General features: G+C 44.3%; 1 protein-coding gene across 1 annotated transcript in view; it reads right to left on the reverse strand.

The window, feature by feature from the left end:
* hunk (hormonally up-regulated Neu-associated kinase) overlaps positions 1 to 21,204 on the reverse strand; it is an 84,974-nt gene that overhangs the window by 54,014 nt on the left and 9,756 nt on the right. Inside the window, exon 2 of the mRNA XM_068040017.1 lies at positions 432 to 724. Coding sequence (XP_067896118.1) covers positions 432 to 724 — 293 coding nt within the window. The remainder of the gene's footprint in view (positions 1 to 431; positions 725 to 21,204) is intronic.

Genomic DNA, 21,204 nt, shown 5'->3' on the forward strand with positions numbered 1-21,204 from the left:
TAACCTGAATATTTTTGCTTCCATTTCCTTGTTTGGCAAATTATTCCAAATATGATGACTCTTTGGGTAAAGATGTTTATCATGTTATGCATTTAAAATGTCATTTATCACACCTCCATTTATATTCTACTTTCTTAAAACAACAGTAACATTGATGACGGAAAATAGACTCAAAAGCCCTTCCATCTTCTCACCTGCAGTTTCAAGGTAATTGTGCTGATATCTTTTCAAGAATTGGCTTGGCTTTTTTATGTTAAGTACAGAACCATTAGGCAAATGCAAATTCATGGTAGGCATTGTGATAGTTGCAATGCTCTATAATGATGCCATCTCATTGGACTGTTTTACAAGGTCATAATTAGTTGTTGAGAGCAAACAAAAGAACATTGAACTGTTAAAATAATAGTTCACACACACACACATATCCCTACCTGTGGACCACACCAGCCCGGTGTAAATGCTCCACTGCTAGACTGAGCTGCCTGATGTACCGGCGTACCTCTGCTTCTTCCAATATTTTTCTGTCATATATTTTGTGCATCAAGTTGCCTCCTACGCACAGCTCCATTACCAAGTAGTAGCTGTTCTCTGTTTCTAATATGTCCAAAAGCTGTGTAATATTCGGATGCCTGATCATTTGGTGAATCTGCCCTTCTCGTCGCAGGTTCTTTGTTACATAGGAGTCTTTCTTGGCTTTCTTCTTATCAATGACTTTCACGGCCACCTAACAGTTTACAGAAATTATGATTAATATTCAATGTGGCTAGCACTCCAACCTGTGTATGTAGCTAAGTGACTAGTTAATTTCTTTTGGACAGATAGTAAGTTACAATAAAAAGGATGCCATATTGTCAGTTGGATTTCATGAGTATATGAAATGTTCATACTATGCCCTCTTGGACAGTGGATAAACCCAGCATACAATTACAGAGTCTTGAGAGTGCACTTTGATTTAATTATTGTAGTAGTAAGAAATATTGGTGACTGATGGTAACAATGTTTTTGTTTATTCTTTCTGGAACCAATGTCCTTGGAGGTGCTTTTGCTAACGCTGTTGGGGAGGGTTTAAACTAATGTGGCAGGGGGATGGGAACCAATTGAGGTCAGTTGACAGTAAGGAGGTAGTAACAAAAGCCTGTAAGGAACTAGATAATGAAGTCAGTGTGACCAAGGGGAAGAACAGGCAGGGAGCAGATGATGAATATAAAGGGACTGGTGGTCTGAGGTGCATTTGTTTTAATGCAAGAAGTGTAGTAGGTAAGGCAGATGAACTTAGGGCTTGGATTAGTACCTGGGAGTATGATGTTATTGCTATTACTGAGACTTGGTTGAGGGAAGGGCATGATTGGCAACTAAATATCCCAGGATATCGATGCTTCAGGCGGGATAGAGAGGGAGGTAAAAGGGGTGGAGGAGTTGCATTACTGGTCAAAGAGGATATCACAGCTGTGCTGAAGGAGGGCACTATGGAGGACTCGAGCAGTGAGGCAATATGGACAGAACTCAGAAATAGGAAGGGTGCGGTAACAATGTTGGGGCTGTACTACAGGCCTCCCAACAGCGAGCGTGAGATAGAGGTACAAATATGTAAACAGATTATGGAAAGATGTAGGAGCAACAGGGTGGTGGTGATAGGAGATTTTAATTTTCCCAACATTGACTGGGATTCGCTTAGTGTTAGAGGTCCAGATGGAGCAGAATTTGTAAGGAGCATCCAGGAAGGTTTTCTAGAGCAGTATGTAAATAGTCCAACTCGGGAAGGGGCCATACTGGACCTGGTGTTGGGGAATGAGCCCGGCCAGGTTGTTGAAGTTTCAGTAGGGGACTACTTTGGGAATAGTGATCACAATTCCGTAAGCTTTAAAATACTCATGGACAAAGACGAGAGTGGTCCTAAAGGAAGAGTGCTAAATTGGGGGAAGGCCAACTATACCAAAATTCGGCAGGAGCTGGGAAATGTAGATTGGGAGCAGCTGTTTGAAGGTAAATCCACATGTGATATGTGGGAGGCTTTTAAAGAGAGGTTGATTAGCGTTCAGGAGAGACATGTTCCTGTGAAAATGAGGGATAGAAATGGCAAGATTAGGGAACCATGGATGACAGGTGAAATTGTGAGACTAGCTAAGAGGAAAAAGGAAGCATACATAAGGTGTAGGCAGCTGATGAAAGACGAAGCTTTGAAAGAATATCGGGAATGTAGGACCAATCTGAAACGAGGAATTAAGAGGGCTAAAAGGGGTCATGAAATATCTTTAGCAAACAGGGTTAAGGAAAATCCCAAAGCCTTTTATTCATATATAAGGAGAAAGAGGGTAACTAGAGAAAGGATTGGCCCACTAAAGGACAAAGGAGGAATGTTATGCTTGGACTCAGAGAAAATGGGTGAGATTCTAAACGAGTACTTTGCATCGGTATTCACCGAGGAGAGGGACATGACGGATGTTGAGGTTAGGAACAGATGTTTGATTACTCTAGGTCAAGTCGGCATAAGGAGGGAGGAAGTGTTGGGTATTCTAAAAGGCATTAAGGTGGACAAGTCCCCAGGTCCGGATGGGATCTATCCCAGGTTACTGAGGGAAGCGAGAGAGGAAATAGCTGGGGCCTTAACAGATATCTTTGCAGCATCCTTAAACACGGGTGAGGTCCCGGAGGACTGGAGAATTGCTAATGTTGTCCCCTTATTTAAGAAGGGTAGCAGGGATAATCCAGGTAATTATAGACCGGTGAGCCTGACGTCAGTGGTAGGGAAGCTGCTGGAGAAGATACTGAGGGATAGGATCTATTCCCATTTGGAAGAAAATGGGCTCATCAGTGATAGGCAACATGGTTTTGTGCAGGGAAGGTCATGTCTTACCAACTTAATAGAATTCTTTGAGGAAGTGACAAAGTTGATTGATGAGGGAAGGGCTGTCGATGTCATATACATGGACTTCAGTAAGGCGTTTGATAAGGTTCCCCATGGCAGGCTGATGGAGAAAGTGAAGGCGCTTGGGGTCCAAGGTGTACTAGCTAGATGGATAAAGAACTGGCTGGGCAACAGGAGACAGAGAGTAGCAGTAGAAGGGAGTTTCTCAAAATGGAGACGTGTGACCAGTGGTGTTCCACAGGGATCCGTGCTGGGACCACTGTTGTTTGTGATATACATTAATGATTTGGAGGAAAGTATAGGTGGACTGATTAGCAAGTTTGCAGACAACACTAAGATTGGTGGAGTAGCAGATAGTGAAGGGGACTGTCAGAGAATACAGCAGAATATAGATAGATTAGAGAGTTGGGCAGAGAAATGGCAGATGGAGTTCAATCAGGGCAAATGCGAGGTGATGCATTTTGGAAGATCCAATTCAAGAGTGAACTATACAGTAAATGGAAAAGTCCTGGGGAAAATTGATGTCCAGAGAGATTTGGGTGTTCAGGTCCACTGTTCCCTGAAGGTGGCAACGCAGGTAAATAGAGTGGTCAAGAAGGCATACGGCATGCTTTCCTTCATCGGACGGGGCATTGAGTACAAGAGTTGGCAGGTCATGTTACAGTTGTATAGGACTTTGGTTCGGCCACATTTGGAATACTGCGTACAGTTCTGGTCGCCACATTATCAAAAGGATGTGGATGCTTTGGAGAGGGTGCAGAGGAGGTTCACCAGGATGTTGCCTGGTATGGAGGGCGCTAGCTATGAAGAGAGGTTGAGTAGATTAGGATTATTTTCATTAGAAAGACGGAGGTTGAGGGGGGACCTGATTGAGGTGTACAAAATCATGAGAGGTATAGACAGGGTGGACAGCAAGAGGCTTTTTCCCAGAGTGGGGGTTTCAATTACTAGAGGACACGAGTTCAAAGTGAAAGGGGAAATGTTTAGGGGGGATATGCGTGGAAAGTTCTTTACGCAGAGGGTGGTGGGCACCTGGAACGCGTTGCCAGCGGAGGTGGTAGACGCGGGCACGATGGAGTCTTTTAAGATGTATCTAGACAGATACATGAATGGGCAGGAAGAAAAGAGATACAGAACCTTAGAAAATAGGCGACATGTTTAGAGAGAGGATCTGGATCGGCGCAGGCTTGGAGGGCCGAAGGGCCTGTTCCTGTGCTGTAATTATCTTTGTTCTTTGTTCTTTGTTCTTTGTTCTTTCATGGCATGTGAGTGTCGCTGGCAAGGCCAGCATTTGTTGCCCATCCCTAATTGCCCTCACAAAGGTGATGGTGAGCCGCCTTCTTGAACTGCTGCAGTCTATCTGGTGTAGGTACACCCACAGTCCTGTTAGGAAAAGAGTTTCAGGTTTTTGACCCAGTGACACTGAAGGAACGGCGATATAGTTCCAAGTCAGGATGATGTGTGACTTGGAGGAGAACGTGCAGGTGGTGGTGTTCCCATACTTCTGCTGCTCTTGGCTTTCTGGGTGGTAGAGGTTGCAGGTTGGAAGGTGCTGTTGAAGGAGGCTTGGCGAGTGAATTAAGAAAGCAAATTGTACAGCATAAAAGCATTATTGGTTTACAGTAATTATCAGGCCCATCACATTAAATAATTCTGGCAACAGCACTGAATGCATGCATTTCTCGAAAAATGTTTTACAGATTTTGAGAATTTTCATTGTGATCCCAACAAGTTTATGAAGTCAATGGTGGCCATTTTGCATTTCATCCAAACTCACCTAAGATTTGAAGGACATTGGAAATATTAGAAGGAAGTTTTGTTTCTGACTGACTAAAGATGTGAACATAGGAACGTGAGGAGGCCAGTTAACCCCTCAAGCCTGTTGGGCCATTCAATGAAATCATGGTTGATCTGTGACCTCCACATGCCCGACTTTGTCTCATATCCGTTATTATGAACAAGGTGGTCTCACTTCTCCACAGGTCACAACATATATTTAAATGTTTACCCAGTTACCAATGCGGTCAATCATATACACTAACCCAGAATAAAATACACCAATCAGGTTTCTTTAATAAACAACAAAATTATCAGTTTATCAAACAGGACTTATCAAGTAATGAAGCAAAGCATTAACACACAGATTGAAATATGGAAGTTCCCTTTTTAAATTCCCCACACACACATTCACACACACACTGAAAAAAATACAGAAATTCTCTCTGCAGAGCTATGTGTTACAAAAAAAAAGACCAAAAAAAAGAATACTTTGGCCAAATCCTTGCTAATTCCTGAAGAAAAAAGAGAAGATATGGAAGGAAGTTAGTTGTCCCTTTTGGTCTGGTGTCTGGGTATATGGAGACTGGTCACTGGGATCTTTCTAAAGGTCTCCTCCAAGTCACACATCATCCTGTCTTGGAACTATATCACCGTTCCTTCAGTGTTCTTTTCAGGCAGCATTGAGAATTAATTTGGAAGGTTTATCCAGCTTCTCAGGAGAGAGTGAACAGCAGGGATATTAGCTCTCCCACACTGGATCTTTGCAGGGTTTCTTCAAAGAGGTAGAGAAAGAGGTGAGCTGAGTGGTTTTTCATTGGCAAGTTGATCTCCAACTGTCTTCAAAACAGTTCACACCCCAAATGAACTAAAACAATATCTCAGAAGCCCAAACAGAAAGTCAACCCGCTGATCACCATAAACATTGACATATGGCTTCTCTGTAAACATCTTTCCCAGGTCACCAAGGTTTCTGTTGTTTATTGAGCTTAAGCACATAATTTGGGCGGCACAGTGGCGCAGTGGTTAGCACTGCAGCCTCACAGTTGCAGGGACCCGGGTTCGATTCTGGGTACTGCCTGTGTGGAGTTTGCAAGTTCTCCCTGTGTCTGCGTGGGTTTTCTCCGGGTGCTCCGGTTTCCTCCCACAAGCCAAAGACTTGCAGGTTGGTAGGTAAATTGGCCATTATAAATTGTCACTAGTATAGGTAGGTGGTAGGGAAATATAGGGTCAGGTGGGGATGTTTGGTAGGAATATGGGATTAGTGTAGGATTAGTATAAATGGGTGGTTGATGGTCGGCACAGACTCGGTGGGCCGAAGGGCCTGTTTCAGTGCTGTATCTCTAATCTAATCTAATCTAATTTCCAGCAAAGGTTGTTTTCAAACAACATCTCAGTGTCCTTTCCATGAACTGTCAACAGCAAAGCAAAGTCCAGCATTTATAAAATCTTCAGCCTTCCAATGAATCCATCTCCACAATTTAAATATAAGTCCTCAAAAAATAAAATATAAAAAAATGGAAGCACTCTCGTAACATCCTTAATACCTTTGTTTTACAAAAATCTATCAATCTCAGTTTTAAAATTGACAATTAACCTGGCGTCAATTGTTGCTTTTGGAAGAGAGTTTTGAACTTCTACCACTTCCTAATTTCATTCCTGAAAGGTTTGGTTCTAATTGTTAGACTATGCCCCCTAGTTCTAGACTCATAACAAATCTTGAAAACTTTAATTAAATCACCTCTTAAACAACTAAGTTCCAGGCAATACAACCCTAGTTTGGGTAATCTCACCTTGCAATTTAGCCATTGAAATTCAGGTATCATTCTAGTAAATCCACACAGCACTCCCTCCAAGGCTAATATATCCTTTAGAAGGTGTGGTGCCCAGAGCTGCTTACAGCTAACTAGGGTTTTGAATTGCTGAAGCAGTACTTCTACCCCCTTGTATTCTAGTCCTGTAGATATAAAGGCCTGCATTCCATTAGCCGTTTTAATTATTTTCTGGACCTGTTTACGACATTTTCAAAATCTATGTACCTGGACACCAGTCTCTTTGAACCTCCAGTATTTCTAGATTTTCACCATTTAGAACTTCTTCTATTCTATCCATTTTAGGTCCAAAGAAGATGACCTCACATTTGCCTACATTGAAATCAATTTGCCACTGTTTTGCCCATTCACTTAATGTATTAATACCTCATTGTAATTTAATGCTTCCATCCACATTGCTTACAATGCCATCTATCTTTGTATCATCAGCAAACTTGGATATGTGGCTTTCGATCCCTCATCTAAGTGGTTAATAAATAAGGTTAATAATAAAAAGGAATGAAACCGGACGGACCACCTGGCATCGACCTAGGCATCGGAAACGACTACGGCAAACCCAGCCCTGTCGACCCTGCAAAGTCCTCCTTACTAACATCTGGGGGCTTGTGCCAAAGTTGGGAGAGCTATCCCACAGACTATTCAAGCAACAGCCTGACATAGACGTACTCACGGAATCATACCTAACATACAATGTCCCAGACACTGCCATCACCATCCCCGGGTACGTCCTGTCCCACCGGCAGGACAGACCCAGCAGAGGTGGTGGCACAGTGGTATACAGTAGGGAGGGAGTTGCCCTGGGAGTCCTCAACATCGACTCCGAACCTCATGAAGTCTCATGGCATCAGGTCAAATATGGGCAAGGTAACCTCCTACTGATTACCACCGACCGCCCTCCCTCAGCTGATGACTCAGTACACCTCCATGTTGAACAGCACTTGGAGGAAGCACTGAGGATGGCAAAGGCACAAAATGTACTCTGGGTGGGGGACTTCAATGTCCTCACCATGAGTGGCTCGGTAGCACCACTACTGACCGAGCCGGCCGAGTCCTAAAGGGCATGGCTGCTAGACTGGGTCTACGGCAGGTGGTGGGGGAACCAACACGAGGGAACAACATACTTGGCCTCGTCCTCACCAATCTGCCTGCCGCAGATGCATCTGTCCATGACAGTAATGGTAGGAGTGACCACCGCACAGTCCTTGTGGAGACGAAGTCCCGCCTTCACATTGAGGATACCGTCCATCGTGTTGTGTGGCACTATCACCGTGCTGAATGGGATAGATTCCCAAAGCATCTAGCAATGGAAAACTGGGCATCCATGAGGCGCTGTGGGCCATCAGCAGCAGCAGAATTGTACTCAATCACAATCTGTAACTTCATGGCCTGGCATATCCCCCACTCTACCATTACCATCAAGCCTGGAGACCAACCCTGGTTCAATTAAGCGTGCAGGAGGGCATGCCAGGAGCAGCACCAGGCATACCTCAAAATGAGGTGTCAACCTGGTGAAGCTACAACCCAGGACTACTTGCATGCCAAATTGCGTAAGCAGCATGCGATAGACAGAGCTAAGCGATCCCATAACCAACGGTTCAGATCTAAGCTCTGCAGTCCTGCCACATCCAGCCGTGAATGGTGGTGGACAATTAAACAACTAGCTGGAGGAGGTGGCTCCACAAATATCCCCATCCTCAATGATGGGGGAGCCTAGCACATCAGTGCGAAAGATAAGGCTGAAGCATTTGCAACAATCTTCAGCCAGAAGTGCCGAGTTGATGATCCATCTCGGCCTCCTCCTGAAGTCCCCAGCATCACAGATGCCAAACTTCAGCCAATTCGATTCACTCCACGTGATATCAAGAAACGACTGAGGGCACTGGATACTGCAAAAGCTATGGGGCCTGACAACATTCCGGCAATAGTACTGAAGACCTGTGCTCCAGAACTTGCCGCGCCCCTAGCCAAGCTGTTCCAGTACAGCTACAACACTGGCATCTACCCTGCAATGTGGAAAATTGCCCAGGTATGTCCTGTACACAAAAAGCAGGACAAATCCAACCTGGCCAACTACCGCACCATTAGCCTACTCTCAATCATCAGTAAAGTGATGGAAGGTGTCATCAACAGTGCCATCAAGCAGCACTTGCTTAGCAACAACCTGCTCAGTGATGCTCAGTTTGGGTTCCGCCAGGGCCACTCAGCTCCTGACCTCATTACAGCCTTGGTTCAAACATGGACAAAAGAGCTGAACTCAAGAGATGAGGTGAGAGTGACTGCCCTTGACATCAAGACAGCATTTGACTGAGTATGGCATCAAGGAGCCCTGGCAAAACTGAGGTCAATGGGAATCAGGGGGAAAACCCTCCGCTGGCTGGAGTCATACCTAGCGCAAAGGAAGATGGTTGTGGTTGTTGGAGGTCGATCATCTGATCTCCAGGACATCGCTGCAGGAGTACCTCAGGGTAGTGTCCTAGGCCCAACCATCTTCAGCTGCTTCATCAATGACCTTCCTTCAATCATAAGGTCAGAAGTGGGGATGTTCGCTGATGATTGAACAATGTTCAGCACCATTCGCGACTCCTCAGATACTGAAGCAGTCTGTGTAGAAATGCAGCAAGACCTGGACAATATCCAGGCTTGGGCTGATAAGTGGCAAGTAACATTCGCGCCACACAAGTGCCAGGCAATGACCATCTCCAACAAGAGAGAATCTAACCATCTCCCCTTGACATTCAACGGCATTACCATCGCTGAATCCCCCACTATCAACATCCTCGGGGCTACCATTGACCGAAAACTAAACTGGAGTAGCCATATAAATTCCGTGACTACAAGAGCAGGTCAGAGGCTAGGAATCCTCAGGTGATTAACTCACCTCCTGACTCCCCAAAGCCTGTCCACCATCTACAAGGCACAAGTCAGGAGTGTGATGGAATACTCTCTACTTGCCTGGATGGGTGCAGCTCCAACAACACTCAAGAAGCTCGACACCATCCAGGACAAAGCAGCCCGCTTGATTGGCACCCCATCTACAAACATTCACTCCCTCCACCACCGACGCACAGTGGCAGCAGTGTGTACCATCTACAAGATGCACTGCAGCAATGCACCAAGGCTCCTTTGACAGCACCTTCCAAACCCGCAACCTCTACCAACTAGAAAGACAAGGGCAGCAGATGCATGGGAACACCATCATCTGCAAGTTCCCCTCCAAGTCACACACCATCCTCTATGGTGATCGCACAATGGCCCAGGATGTGGCTAGTTTACACCTTCATTGTTTCAAAAGAACCCATTCAATTCTGGAATATTTTAGGATGGATGTAGGATGGGTACAATTGACTCCTCTTAGCTTTGCAGATTTTTTCTTTGTCCCTCTCAGACAGTTTGAATATTCAAAGGCCAAGTTCTTTTCCTTCAGTAGCCATTTTTAGCATGTTGTTCACTTTTTAAAAGAAAGATCCATTTTTTAAAAGCTAAAGTCAGTTTTTATAACACTTCACATTTTGTCTATAATTTTTGTATCGTCAGACTTCTTCTGCACGTGACAAAGGTAAACAGTTACAAAAACATTACAGCATATTTCATTCCAGTCTCAGGAAAGCAACTCCTACTACATCAATGCTGCATTTTTTGATGTTATACAGTCCACTGTAGTGGCAAAAGTAAAACATTCAGTTAACTTTGCTATATTTAAGTGACATCACAGGAAGGGAAGTGAGTAGCTGGTGTTTCTTTATTTTAAAGTAGTAAGGTCTATTAGTAGTAGTAAGGTTTATTATCTAATAGATAGAGGAATGGCAGGGCAGCTCCAACCTCTAGAGTGTCAGTTGCAGCAGCTCAAGCTCCGGGTTTCGGAGATTGAGCAGCAGTTGGCGTCACTGCTGTGTATCCGTGAGGTTGAGAACTTCATGGATAGCATGGTTATAGATGTAGTCACCCTACAGCTAAAGAGTATGCAGGGAGAGAGGGAAGGGTGACCACCAGGCAGTCAAGAAGAAACAGGCAGGTAGTGCAGGAGTTTCTTGAGTGCATCTCACTCTCCATCCAGTATTCAGTTCTGGATACTGTTGAAAGTGGTGGTTCATCTGGGGAGTGCAGCCAGAGCCAAGTCCGTGGCACCACAGCTGGCTCAGCTGCACAGGGGGGCATGAAGAATACTGGAAGAGCAATAGTGATAGGACATTTCCCAATCATGATGGAGGTTTTTTCATTGATTCTAATAATTTACCCACCACTGAGGTCAGACTGACCGGCCTGTTATTATTTGGCCTATCCCTCGCACCCTTTCTATATAATGGCACAATATTTACAGACCTCCAATCCTCTGGCACCTCGCCTATATCCAATGGGGATTTGAAGATGATCCTCAGCGCATCCTTTATTTCCTCCCTGGCTTCCTTTAACAACCTGAGTTGCAATCCATCGGCCCCGGCGATTTATCCTCTTTCAAGGATGTCAGACCCTCTTGTACTTCCTCTCTCATTATGCTTATCATATCTATTATTTCATACTCCTTTTTTACTACAATGTCTGCACATCCCTCTCCTTTGTGAAGACAGAGACAAAAAACTCATTATGAACCCTGCCTACAACTTCTGCATCCACACATAAGTTCCCTTGTACATCTCTGATAGGCCCTACCCTTTATTTATCCTCTTGCTCTTAATGTACCGATAAAATATCTTTGGGTTTTTCTTGATTTTACCAGCCAATAATTTTTCATGTTCGCTCTTTGCTTTCCTAATTTCCTTTTTTACTTCACCCCGACACTTTCCATGCTTTCTAAAGTATTAAGTTTTTTGTGACCATCATAAGCTTTCTTTTTCTGCTTTAACTTACCCTGTAAACTTCTAGATAACCGGGGGCTCTAGATTTGGCCGTACCACCCTTTACCTTTGTGGGAATATGCCTACACTGTGCCTGTAGAATCTCACTTTTGAATGACTCCCATTGGTTTGCCACTGATTTTCCTTTAAATAGCTGAATCCAGTCCACTTTTGCCAGATCACCTCTCAGTTTCATAATATTTGCCTTCCCCCAATTTAGAACTACAGCAGTATGTTTCCAATCCAACAGGAAAGGAGGCATTGCTAGACCTGGTTCTTGGGAATGAGGTGGACCAAGTGGATCAAATGTCAGTAGGGGAACGTTTAGTGGACGGTGATCATGTGCATGTATGTGAATGCGCAGAGTGTGGTAAATAAGACTGGTGAGTTATAGGCGCAGATAGCCAAGTGGAAATATGATATTGTAGCTATAACAGACCTGGCTCAAAGAAGGGCAGGGCTAGGAACAAAGGAACATAGGAGCAGGAGTAGGCCATTCAGCCCATCGAACCTGCCCCACCATTCAATATGATCATGGCTGACCATCCACTTCCAAATGCCTTTTTCCCACGCTATCCTCATATCCCCTTATGTCATTTGTATTTAGAAATCTGTCGATCTCTGCTTTAAACATACTCAATGACTGAGCTTCCACAGCCCTCTGGGGTAGAGAATTCCAAAGATTCACAACCCTCTGAGTAAAGAAATTTCTCCTCATCTCTGTCCTAAGTGGCTTCCCCCTTATTTTGAAATTGTGTCCCCTGGTTCTAGACTCCCCAACCAGGGGAAACATCTTAGCTGCATCTACCCTGTCTATCCCTTTAAGTATTTTGTAGGTTTCAATGAGATCACCTCTCATTCTTTGAAACTCTAAATACAGGCCCAGTTTCCCCAATCTCTCTTCATAGGACAGTCTCGCCATCCTGGGAACAAGTCTGGCGAACCTTCGTTGCACTCCCTCTATGGCAATAATATCCTTCCTAAGGTAAGGGGAGCAAAACTGCACAAAGTACTTCAAGTGCAATCTAACCAAGGTTCTATACAATTGAAGCAAGACTTCACTACTCCTGTACTCAAATCCTCTTGCAATGAAGACTAGTTAGCCTAGCCAGCGATACCACATCCCTTGAAAGAATAAAAAAAAAATTTTTACTCAGAGAGTAGTAAGGGCGTGGAACGCCCTGTCTGCAGCAGTAGTAGATTCGCCAACTTTAAGGGCATTTAAGTGGTCATTGGATAGACATATGGATGGAAATGGAATAGTGTAGGTCAGATGGTTTCACAGGTCGGCGCAACATCGAGGGCCGAAGGGCCTGTACTGCGCTGTAATGTTCTAATGTTAAACATGTATAAAACACTGGTTTGGCCTCAACTGGAGTATTGCATCCAGTTCTGGGCACCATCCTTTAGAAAGGCGTTAGAAAGGGTGCAGAAAAGATTCACAAGAATGGTTCCAGGGGTGAAGAACTTCAGCTACGTAGATAGATTGGAGATGTTGGGACTGTTTTTCTTGGAAAAGGGAAGGTGAGAGGAGATTTGATAGAGGTATTCAAAATCATGAGGAGTCTGGACAGAGTAGATAGTGAAAAACTGTTCCCATTGGTGGAAGGATTGAGAACCAGAGGGCAAAGTTTTAAGGTAATTGGCAAAAGAAGCAATGGCGACATGAGGAAAAACATTTTCAGGCAGCGAGTGGTTAGGGTCTGGAATGCACTGCCTGAGAGTGCGGTGGAGACAGGTTCACTCGAGGCATTCAAGAGGGAATTGGATTATTATCTGCAAAGGAAGAATGTGCAGGGTTACAGGGAGAAGGCAGGGAAGTGGCACTAGGTGAACTGCTCTTTCAGAGAGCTAGCATAGATATGACAGGCAAAATGACCTCTTCTTGTGCTGTAACCATTCTATGATTCAATGAATTTCTCTGAATCTATTCTATTATCATTTTAACATTTTCTCCTTATCATTTTAAATGATCACCTCTCAATCTTCAAAAATTGAAATATAACAAGCTACATTTATGCAACCTGTCCTAGCAATTCTATATACCACTTGTGTCCAAGGACTCAAGCTGATTCCAGGTTTCTGCTAATACCATCTGAAATATAAAGTAGATATGACTTCAACATTTTCCTTCCTCACTCCCTGTACTGAAGTGTCTGATTTCCATGCAACCCCATTATATGGTAGCTCGGTTAAGATCAGTATTCTGCATGTGGGAAACCACAAGCAGAAACTTTCAAATCAATATTCTACCATAACTATTCCAAAGTTCTCCTGACCAGCATCCCTCCATAAACTTCAGCGCATCCAAATCTCTGCTGACTGTATCCTAACTCGCACTGTCCCATTCACTCATCATCCCTATGCACACTGACTGACATTGGCTCCTAGTCTGACAGTGCCATAGTTTTAATATACCGACATAGTAGTGCCCCTGTTCTGATGAGACCTGTTATACCAGGCTGTTTTTCTACCATCAGGACTTTGCTGCTCTGTGGACATGTTTATTAAAATCAGTCTGGTTTAAATGTTGCAATGTGAATAAAACGTGCCATAGTTTTAAAATTCACATCCTTGTTTTCAAATCCCTCCATGGCCACACCCCCTCCCTACCTCTATAATCTCCTCCAGCTCCACAGTCCTCTGAGATCTCTGCGCTGGCCTCTCGTACATCCCCGTTTTTAATCACTCTACTATTGACAACGGCCTTGGCCCCAAGTTCTGGAATTCCCTCCCTAAGCCTCTCCACCATTCTACCTCTCTCTCCTCCTTCAAGATGATCATTGGACATTTTACTGTGTAATGCAAGTTGTTGGTTATTGTCACTGCTTGGGAACTGTTGTTTTTAAAGTCAATAATAAGGGCTGAATTTTCCCGGACCTGTGATGGAGAACTGAGGTGGGGGGGCCGGAAAGATTTGTGGGGGCCATGTGGGGACAGCTCCTGAAACATTCTCGCCGCCAGGGAGCTTTCCCAGGGGTGGGCTGGGAATCAGATCGGCTTCCTGCTCCACGGAGGCGAGCAGCCAATCACGCTTGTTAAGGCTTCAATTCGGGGCAATTTTACAGCCTTGCCAACTCAGTGGAGGCAGTCTCCCTGTGGCAGGCTGATGGGTCATTGGAGGCAGAAGCTGTATGCCCCATTGACGGGCTGCGAGCATGAAAGGCCACAATCGCAGCCGGACCCAATCCAGCAGAGAGGTTTCCCCTCTATCCCTATGGACCTGCCGGCCTAGATTTTATTTCTGCACTGCTGTGCAGGCCAGTGAGGGCACCCTTGCAGTCCCAGACTTCCCTCAGCAGTGCCCACCTCTCCCACTGGGGCTGCCAAGGTTCCAGAGCTGCCGGCCCTCTAATTGGGCCGGCAACATCAAGAGCCCACACACTGTCCTTAATAGGACAGCGAACTCAGAGTTGTCCAATTAGAGGGCCGCCTCGCCAAAGGTCGCTAAGCTGGAATTGCTACCGGTAAGTGTAGGCTCGGAACCCCCATTTGCTCTCAAGGTGGGGGTCCCAAAGCCTGCAACAAAGTCCAATGTCCTCTTTAGATTGTGACAAAGGTTGCTGTAAAGTTTTCTATTTTAATGGAAAAATGTCCAAATCTGTTTTTTTTCTCCTTATAATCAACTATAACCCGTGCTATCCTCCTCCATCAGAAGAGTGGGAGAAGGTACTTTTACAGCCTTGTGTTCTTGCCTATGGAGAATGCTTCCTCTGGGCTGAAACTTCAGAGGATTGCACTTATGTTGCAGAAACCCCTTCCCAACTTGGTTTGCCTCTCCCTTCCCACCACCAAGCTGACCAAAAAGATTGATAAAGCTCACCAAGGGAATCGGAGCAATGTTAGCTGAGTTGAAGTTGTTAGCTTGTTTGAAGAAGTGTTTGGATTTTGCGCAAAATGCATAATTTGAACTGAATACTGTTATTATAACTCATGCCAGTTTAGCCTTGGTCTATAAATATACAGAACTATATATATATATATATTAGATTAGATTAGAGATACAGCACTGAAACAGTCCCTTCGGCCCACCGAGTCTGTGCCGAACATCAGCCACCCATTTATACTAATCCTCCACTAATCCCATATTCCTACCAAACATCCCCACCTGTCCCTATCTTTCCCTACCACCTACCTATACTAGTGACAATTTATAATGGCCAATTTACCTATCAACCTGCAAGTCTTTTGGCTTTTTGAATGAAATCTCAGTATTACATTGATGCTCCAATGGACAAGGTTCAATGTCTTTGAGCCATAATGATGGGTGGAGGAGTAGGGAATCAGGAAGTACCTTCTCTCAGGCTAAAAGAATGCAGTTAAGTATATTAAGCACATTCTGCTGGCAAATAGGGAGAAGATGGCAAAATCCATAACCCAGATAATTCTGAGGATAACAGGGAGTCAGGGAGTGGAAGACATTGAGATAAAAAATAAACAAATGCTGGAAATATGAAAACATTATAAGTACACATTATAATGTGTATCATTATCTCAAATGCAAAAGGGATAAGTGAACACACCTCTGAGCAAGGATGTATCACAGTTTAAGACCCATCTGAGCAAGGATGTATCACAGTTTATCACACCTCTGACCAGGGATTTCTATTAAAGTTTAACATACCTCAGACCATGAATCTCCATCGCAGTTTAACACACCTCTGAACAAGGGTTTCTCTCACAGTTTCACACACCTCTGACCAGGGAACTCCATCACGGTTTAACACACCTCTGAACAGGAATTTCTATCACAGTTTAACACACCTCTGAACAGGAATTTCTATCACAGTTTAACACACCTCTCACCAGGGATCTCTATCACAGTTTAACACACCTCTGAACAGGAATTTCTATCACAGTTTAACACACCTCTGCCCACGGATCCCGATCACAGTTTAACACACCTCTGAACAAGAATTTCTATCACAGTTTAACACACCTCTCACCAGGGATCCCGATCACAGTTTAACATACCTCAGACCATGGATCTTCATCACAGTTTATCACACCTCTGATCAAGGATATCCATTACATTTCAAGACACCTCTGACCAGGGAGCTCCATGGCAGGTTAACACTCCACTGACGAACGATCTGCATCACATGTTAACACACCTTTAATCGTGGATCTCTATCACAGTTTAACACACCTCTGACCACGGGCTTCCATCACAGTTGAACAAAACTCTGACCAGGGATCACTGTTTAACACACCTCTGACCAAGCATCTCTACCACAAGTTAACACACCTCTGACCAGGGATCTCCCTTACAGTTTAACGAAGCTGTGACCAAGGATCTCTATCACAGTTTAACACACCTCTAACCAAGAATTTCTACCACACGTTAACACAACTCTGACCAGGGCTCACCAGCACATTTTAACACACCTCTGATCAAGGATCTCCATTCAATTTTAACACACCTCTGACCAGGGATCAGCATCACAAGTTAACAGAAATTGGATCATGGATCTCCATCACAGTTTAACACACCTCTGACCAAGGATCTCAATCGCAGTTTAAACACCTCTGACCATGGATCTCTATCACAGTTAAACACACCTCTGACCACGGGTTTCCATCACAGTTGAACACAACTCTGAACAAGGGTCTCCATCACTGTTTAACACACCTCTGGCCTGGGATCTTCATCGCTGTTTAACACACCTCTGATCAAGAATCTCTATCATAGCTTAACACACCTCTCTCTGACCAGGGATCTCCATCACATTGTAAAACACCTCTGAACAGGGATCTCCAGTACAAGTTAACAGACTTCTGATCAAGGATATCCATTATATTTAAACACACCTCTGACCAGGGATTTCCCTGACAGGTTAACACACCTCTGACCATGGCCTTCCATCACAGTTGAACACAACTCTGAACAAGGATCTCTATCACACATTGACAGGGGCCAGGGATCACCATCACAATTTAACACACCTCTAACCTAGAATCTCCATCACAGTTTAACACATCTCAGATAACGGTTTCCATCACAGTTGAACACAACTCTGAACAAGGATCTTTATCACACGTTAACAGACCTCTGACCAGGGATCTGCATCACAAGTTAACACACCACAGATCATGGATTTCCATCACAGGTTAACACTCCTCTAGCCAAGGATGTCTATCACAAGTTAACACACCTCTGACCAGGGATCTCCATGACAGTTTAACACACCTCTGACCAACAATCTCTATCACAGTTTATACCACCTCTAGTCAAGAATCTCGATCACAAGTTAACATACCTCTGAGCAGCGATCTCAATCGCAGTTTAACACACCTCTGACCAGAGATCTCCATCACAATTTAACACACCTGTAACCAAGGATCTCCATCACAGTTTAACACATCTCTGAGCAGGGATCTCCATGACAGGTTAACACTCCAGTGACCAGGGATCGGCATCACAAGTTAACAAACCTCTTATCATGGATCTCCATCACAGTTTAACACACCGCTGAACAAGGATTTCTATCACATTTTAACACACATCTAACCAAGAACCTCCATCACAGATTAACACACCTCTGACCTAGGATCTCGTTCACAGGTTAATACACCTCTCACCAAGGATCACCATCACAATTTAACGCACCTCTCATCAAGGATCTACATCACAGGTTAACAGACCTCTGACCAACGATCTCTATCACAGTTTAATACACTTCTAATCAAGAATCTCGATCACAAGTTAACATACCTCTGAGCAGCGATCTCAATCACAGTTTAACACACCTCTCACCAGGGATCTGCATCACAGGTTAACACACCTCAGATCAAGGATCTCCTTCACAGGTTAATACACCTCTCACCAAGGATCTCCATCAAAGGTGAACACACCCCTGACAAGGAATCTCCATCACAATTTAACGCACCTCTCACCAAGGACCTACATCACAGGTTAACACAGTTCAGATCAAGGATCTCTATCACAGTTTAACACATCTCTGAGCAGGGATCTCCATGACAGGTTAACACTCCACTAACCAGGGATCTGCATCACAAGTTAACAAACCTCTTATCATGGATCTCCATCACAGTTTAACACACCGCTGAACAAGGATTTCTATCACATTTTAACATACATCTAACCAAGAACCTCCATCACAGATTAACACACCTCTCACCATGGATCTCCATCAAAGGTGAACACACCCCTGACAGGGAATCTGCATCACAATTTAACACACTTCTCACCAAGGACCTACATCACAGGTTAACACAGTTCAGATCAAGGATCTCCATCACATTTTAACACAACTCTCACCAAGGGTTTCCATCACAGTTGAACACAGCTCTGAACAAGGGTCTCCATCACTGTTTAACACACCTATAACCAAGAATCTCCATCACAAGTACTGCCTGTGTGGAGTTTGCAAGTTCTCCCTGTGTCTGCGTGGGTTTCCTCCGGGTGCTCTGGTTTCCTCCCACATGCCAAAGACTTGTAGGTTGATTGGTAAATTGGCCATTATAAATTGCCCCTAGTATAGGTAGGTGGTAGAGAAATATAGGGATAGGCGGGGATGTGGTAGGAATATGGAATTAGTGTAGGATTAGTATAAATGGGTGGTTGATGGTCGGCACAGATTCGGTGGGCCGAGGGGCCTGTTTCAGTGCTGTATCTCTAACTAACTAACTAACTAACTAACAAATTAACACACCTCTGACCAATGACTCTATCACAGTTTAACACACCTCTAATCATGGATCTCCATCATAGTTTAACCGACCTCTGAGCAAGGATCTACATCCCAGGTTAACACGTCTCTGACCCAGGATCAGCATCACAAGTTAACACACCTCTGATCATGGATCTCTATCACAGTTTAACACACCTCTGACCACGGGTTTCCATCACAGTTGAACACAACTCTGAACAAGGATCTACATCCCAGGTTAACACGTCTCTGACCCAGGATCAGCATCACAAGTTAACACACCTCTAACCAAGAATCTCTATCACAAGTTAACAGAAATCTGATCATGGATCTCCATCACAGTTTAACACACCCCTGACCAAGGATCTCAATCGCAATTTAACACACCTCTGACCACGGGTTTCCATCACAGTTGAACACAACTCTGAACAAGTGTCTCCATCACAGTTTAACACAACTCTGAACAAGGATCTCTATCAGAGCTTATCACACCTCTGACCAGGGATCGCCATCATATTGTAAAACACCTCTGAACAGGGATCTCTAGCACAAGTAAACAGACCTCTGATCAAGGATATCCATCGTATTTAAACACATCTCTGACCAGGGATTTCCCTGACAGGTTAACACACCTCTGACCACGGGCTTCCATCACAGTTGAACACAACTCTGAACAAGTGTCTCCATCACAGTTTAACACAACTCTGAACAAGTGTCTCCATCACAGTTTAACACAACTCTGAACAAGGATCTCTATCACATCTTAACACATCTCTAACCTAGAATCTCCATCACAAGTTAACACACCTCTGACCACGGTTTCCATCACAGTTGAACACAACTCTGAACAAGGATCTCTATCGCAGTTTAACACACCTCTGACCAGGGATCTGCATCACAAGTTAACACACCACAGATCATGGATTTCCATCACAGGTTAACACTCCTCTGACCAGGGATCAGCATCAAAAGTTAACAAAAATCTGACCAGGGATCTCCACCACAAGTTAACACACCTCTAACCAAGGATCTCTATCACAGTTTAACACAGCTCTAATCAAGAATCTCGATCACAAGTTAACATACTCTGAGCAGCGATCTCAATCACAGTTTAACAGACCTCTAACCAGGGATCTCCGTCACAGATTAACACATCTCTCACCAAGGATCTCCATAACAGGTTAACACACCTCTGACCAGAGATCTCCCTCACAATTTAACACACCTGTAACCAAGGATCTCAATCACAGTTTAACACACTTCCGAGCAGGGATCTCCATGACAGGTTAACACTCCATTAACCAGGGATTGGCATCACAATTTAACACACCTCTAACCTAGAATCTCCATCACAAGTTAACACACCTCTGACCACAGTTTCCATCACAGTTGAACACAACTCTGAACAAGGATCTCTACCGCAGTTTAAAAAACCTCTGACCAAGGATCTTTATCACACATCAACAGACCTCTGACCAGGGATCTGCATCACAAGTTAACACACCACAGATCATGGATTTCCATCACAGGTTAACACTCCTCTGACCAGGGATCAGCATCAAAAGTTAACAAAAATCTGACCAGGGATCTCCACCACAGTTTAACACACCTCTAGCCAAGGATGTCTATCGCAGTTTAACACACCTCTAAACAAGGATCTCCAAGACAGTTTAACATAGCTCTGACCAAGGATCTCTACCGCAGTTTAACACAGCTCTGACCAGGGATCTCCATGACAGGTTACCAGTCCTCTGACCAGAGATCTCTATCACAAGTTAACACACCTCTGAACAAGGATATCCATCACGGTTTAACACACCTCTCATTAAGGATTTTTATCACCGTTTAACACACCTCTGAACAGGGATCTCCATCACAGTTTAACACACCTCTGACCAAGGATCTCCAAGACAGTTTAACACACCACTGTCTCGGGAATTCCAATTCAGTTTAACACACCACAGACCAAGGATCTTCATCACAGTTTAACACACCTCTGACCAAGGATCTCCTTCACAGTTTAACACACATTTGACCAGGGATCTCCATCACAGTTTAACTCACCCCTGACCAGAGATCTCCATCACAGTTTCACACACCTCTGACCAGGGATCTCTATCATAATTTAACACACCTCTGAGCAGGGATCTCCCTGACCGGTTAGCGCACCTCTGACCAGGGATCTGTATCACAAGTTAAAATACCTCTGATCATGGATCTCCATC

Source organism: Heterodontus francisci, chromosome 10, assembly GCF_036365525.1.
Source record: "Heterodontus francisci isolate sHetFra1 chromosome 10, sHetFra1.hap1, whole genome shotgun sequence".
Lineage (NCBI taxonomy): Eukaryota > Metazoa > Chordata > Chondrichthyes > Heterodontiformes > Heterodontidae > Heterodontus > Heterodontus francisci.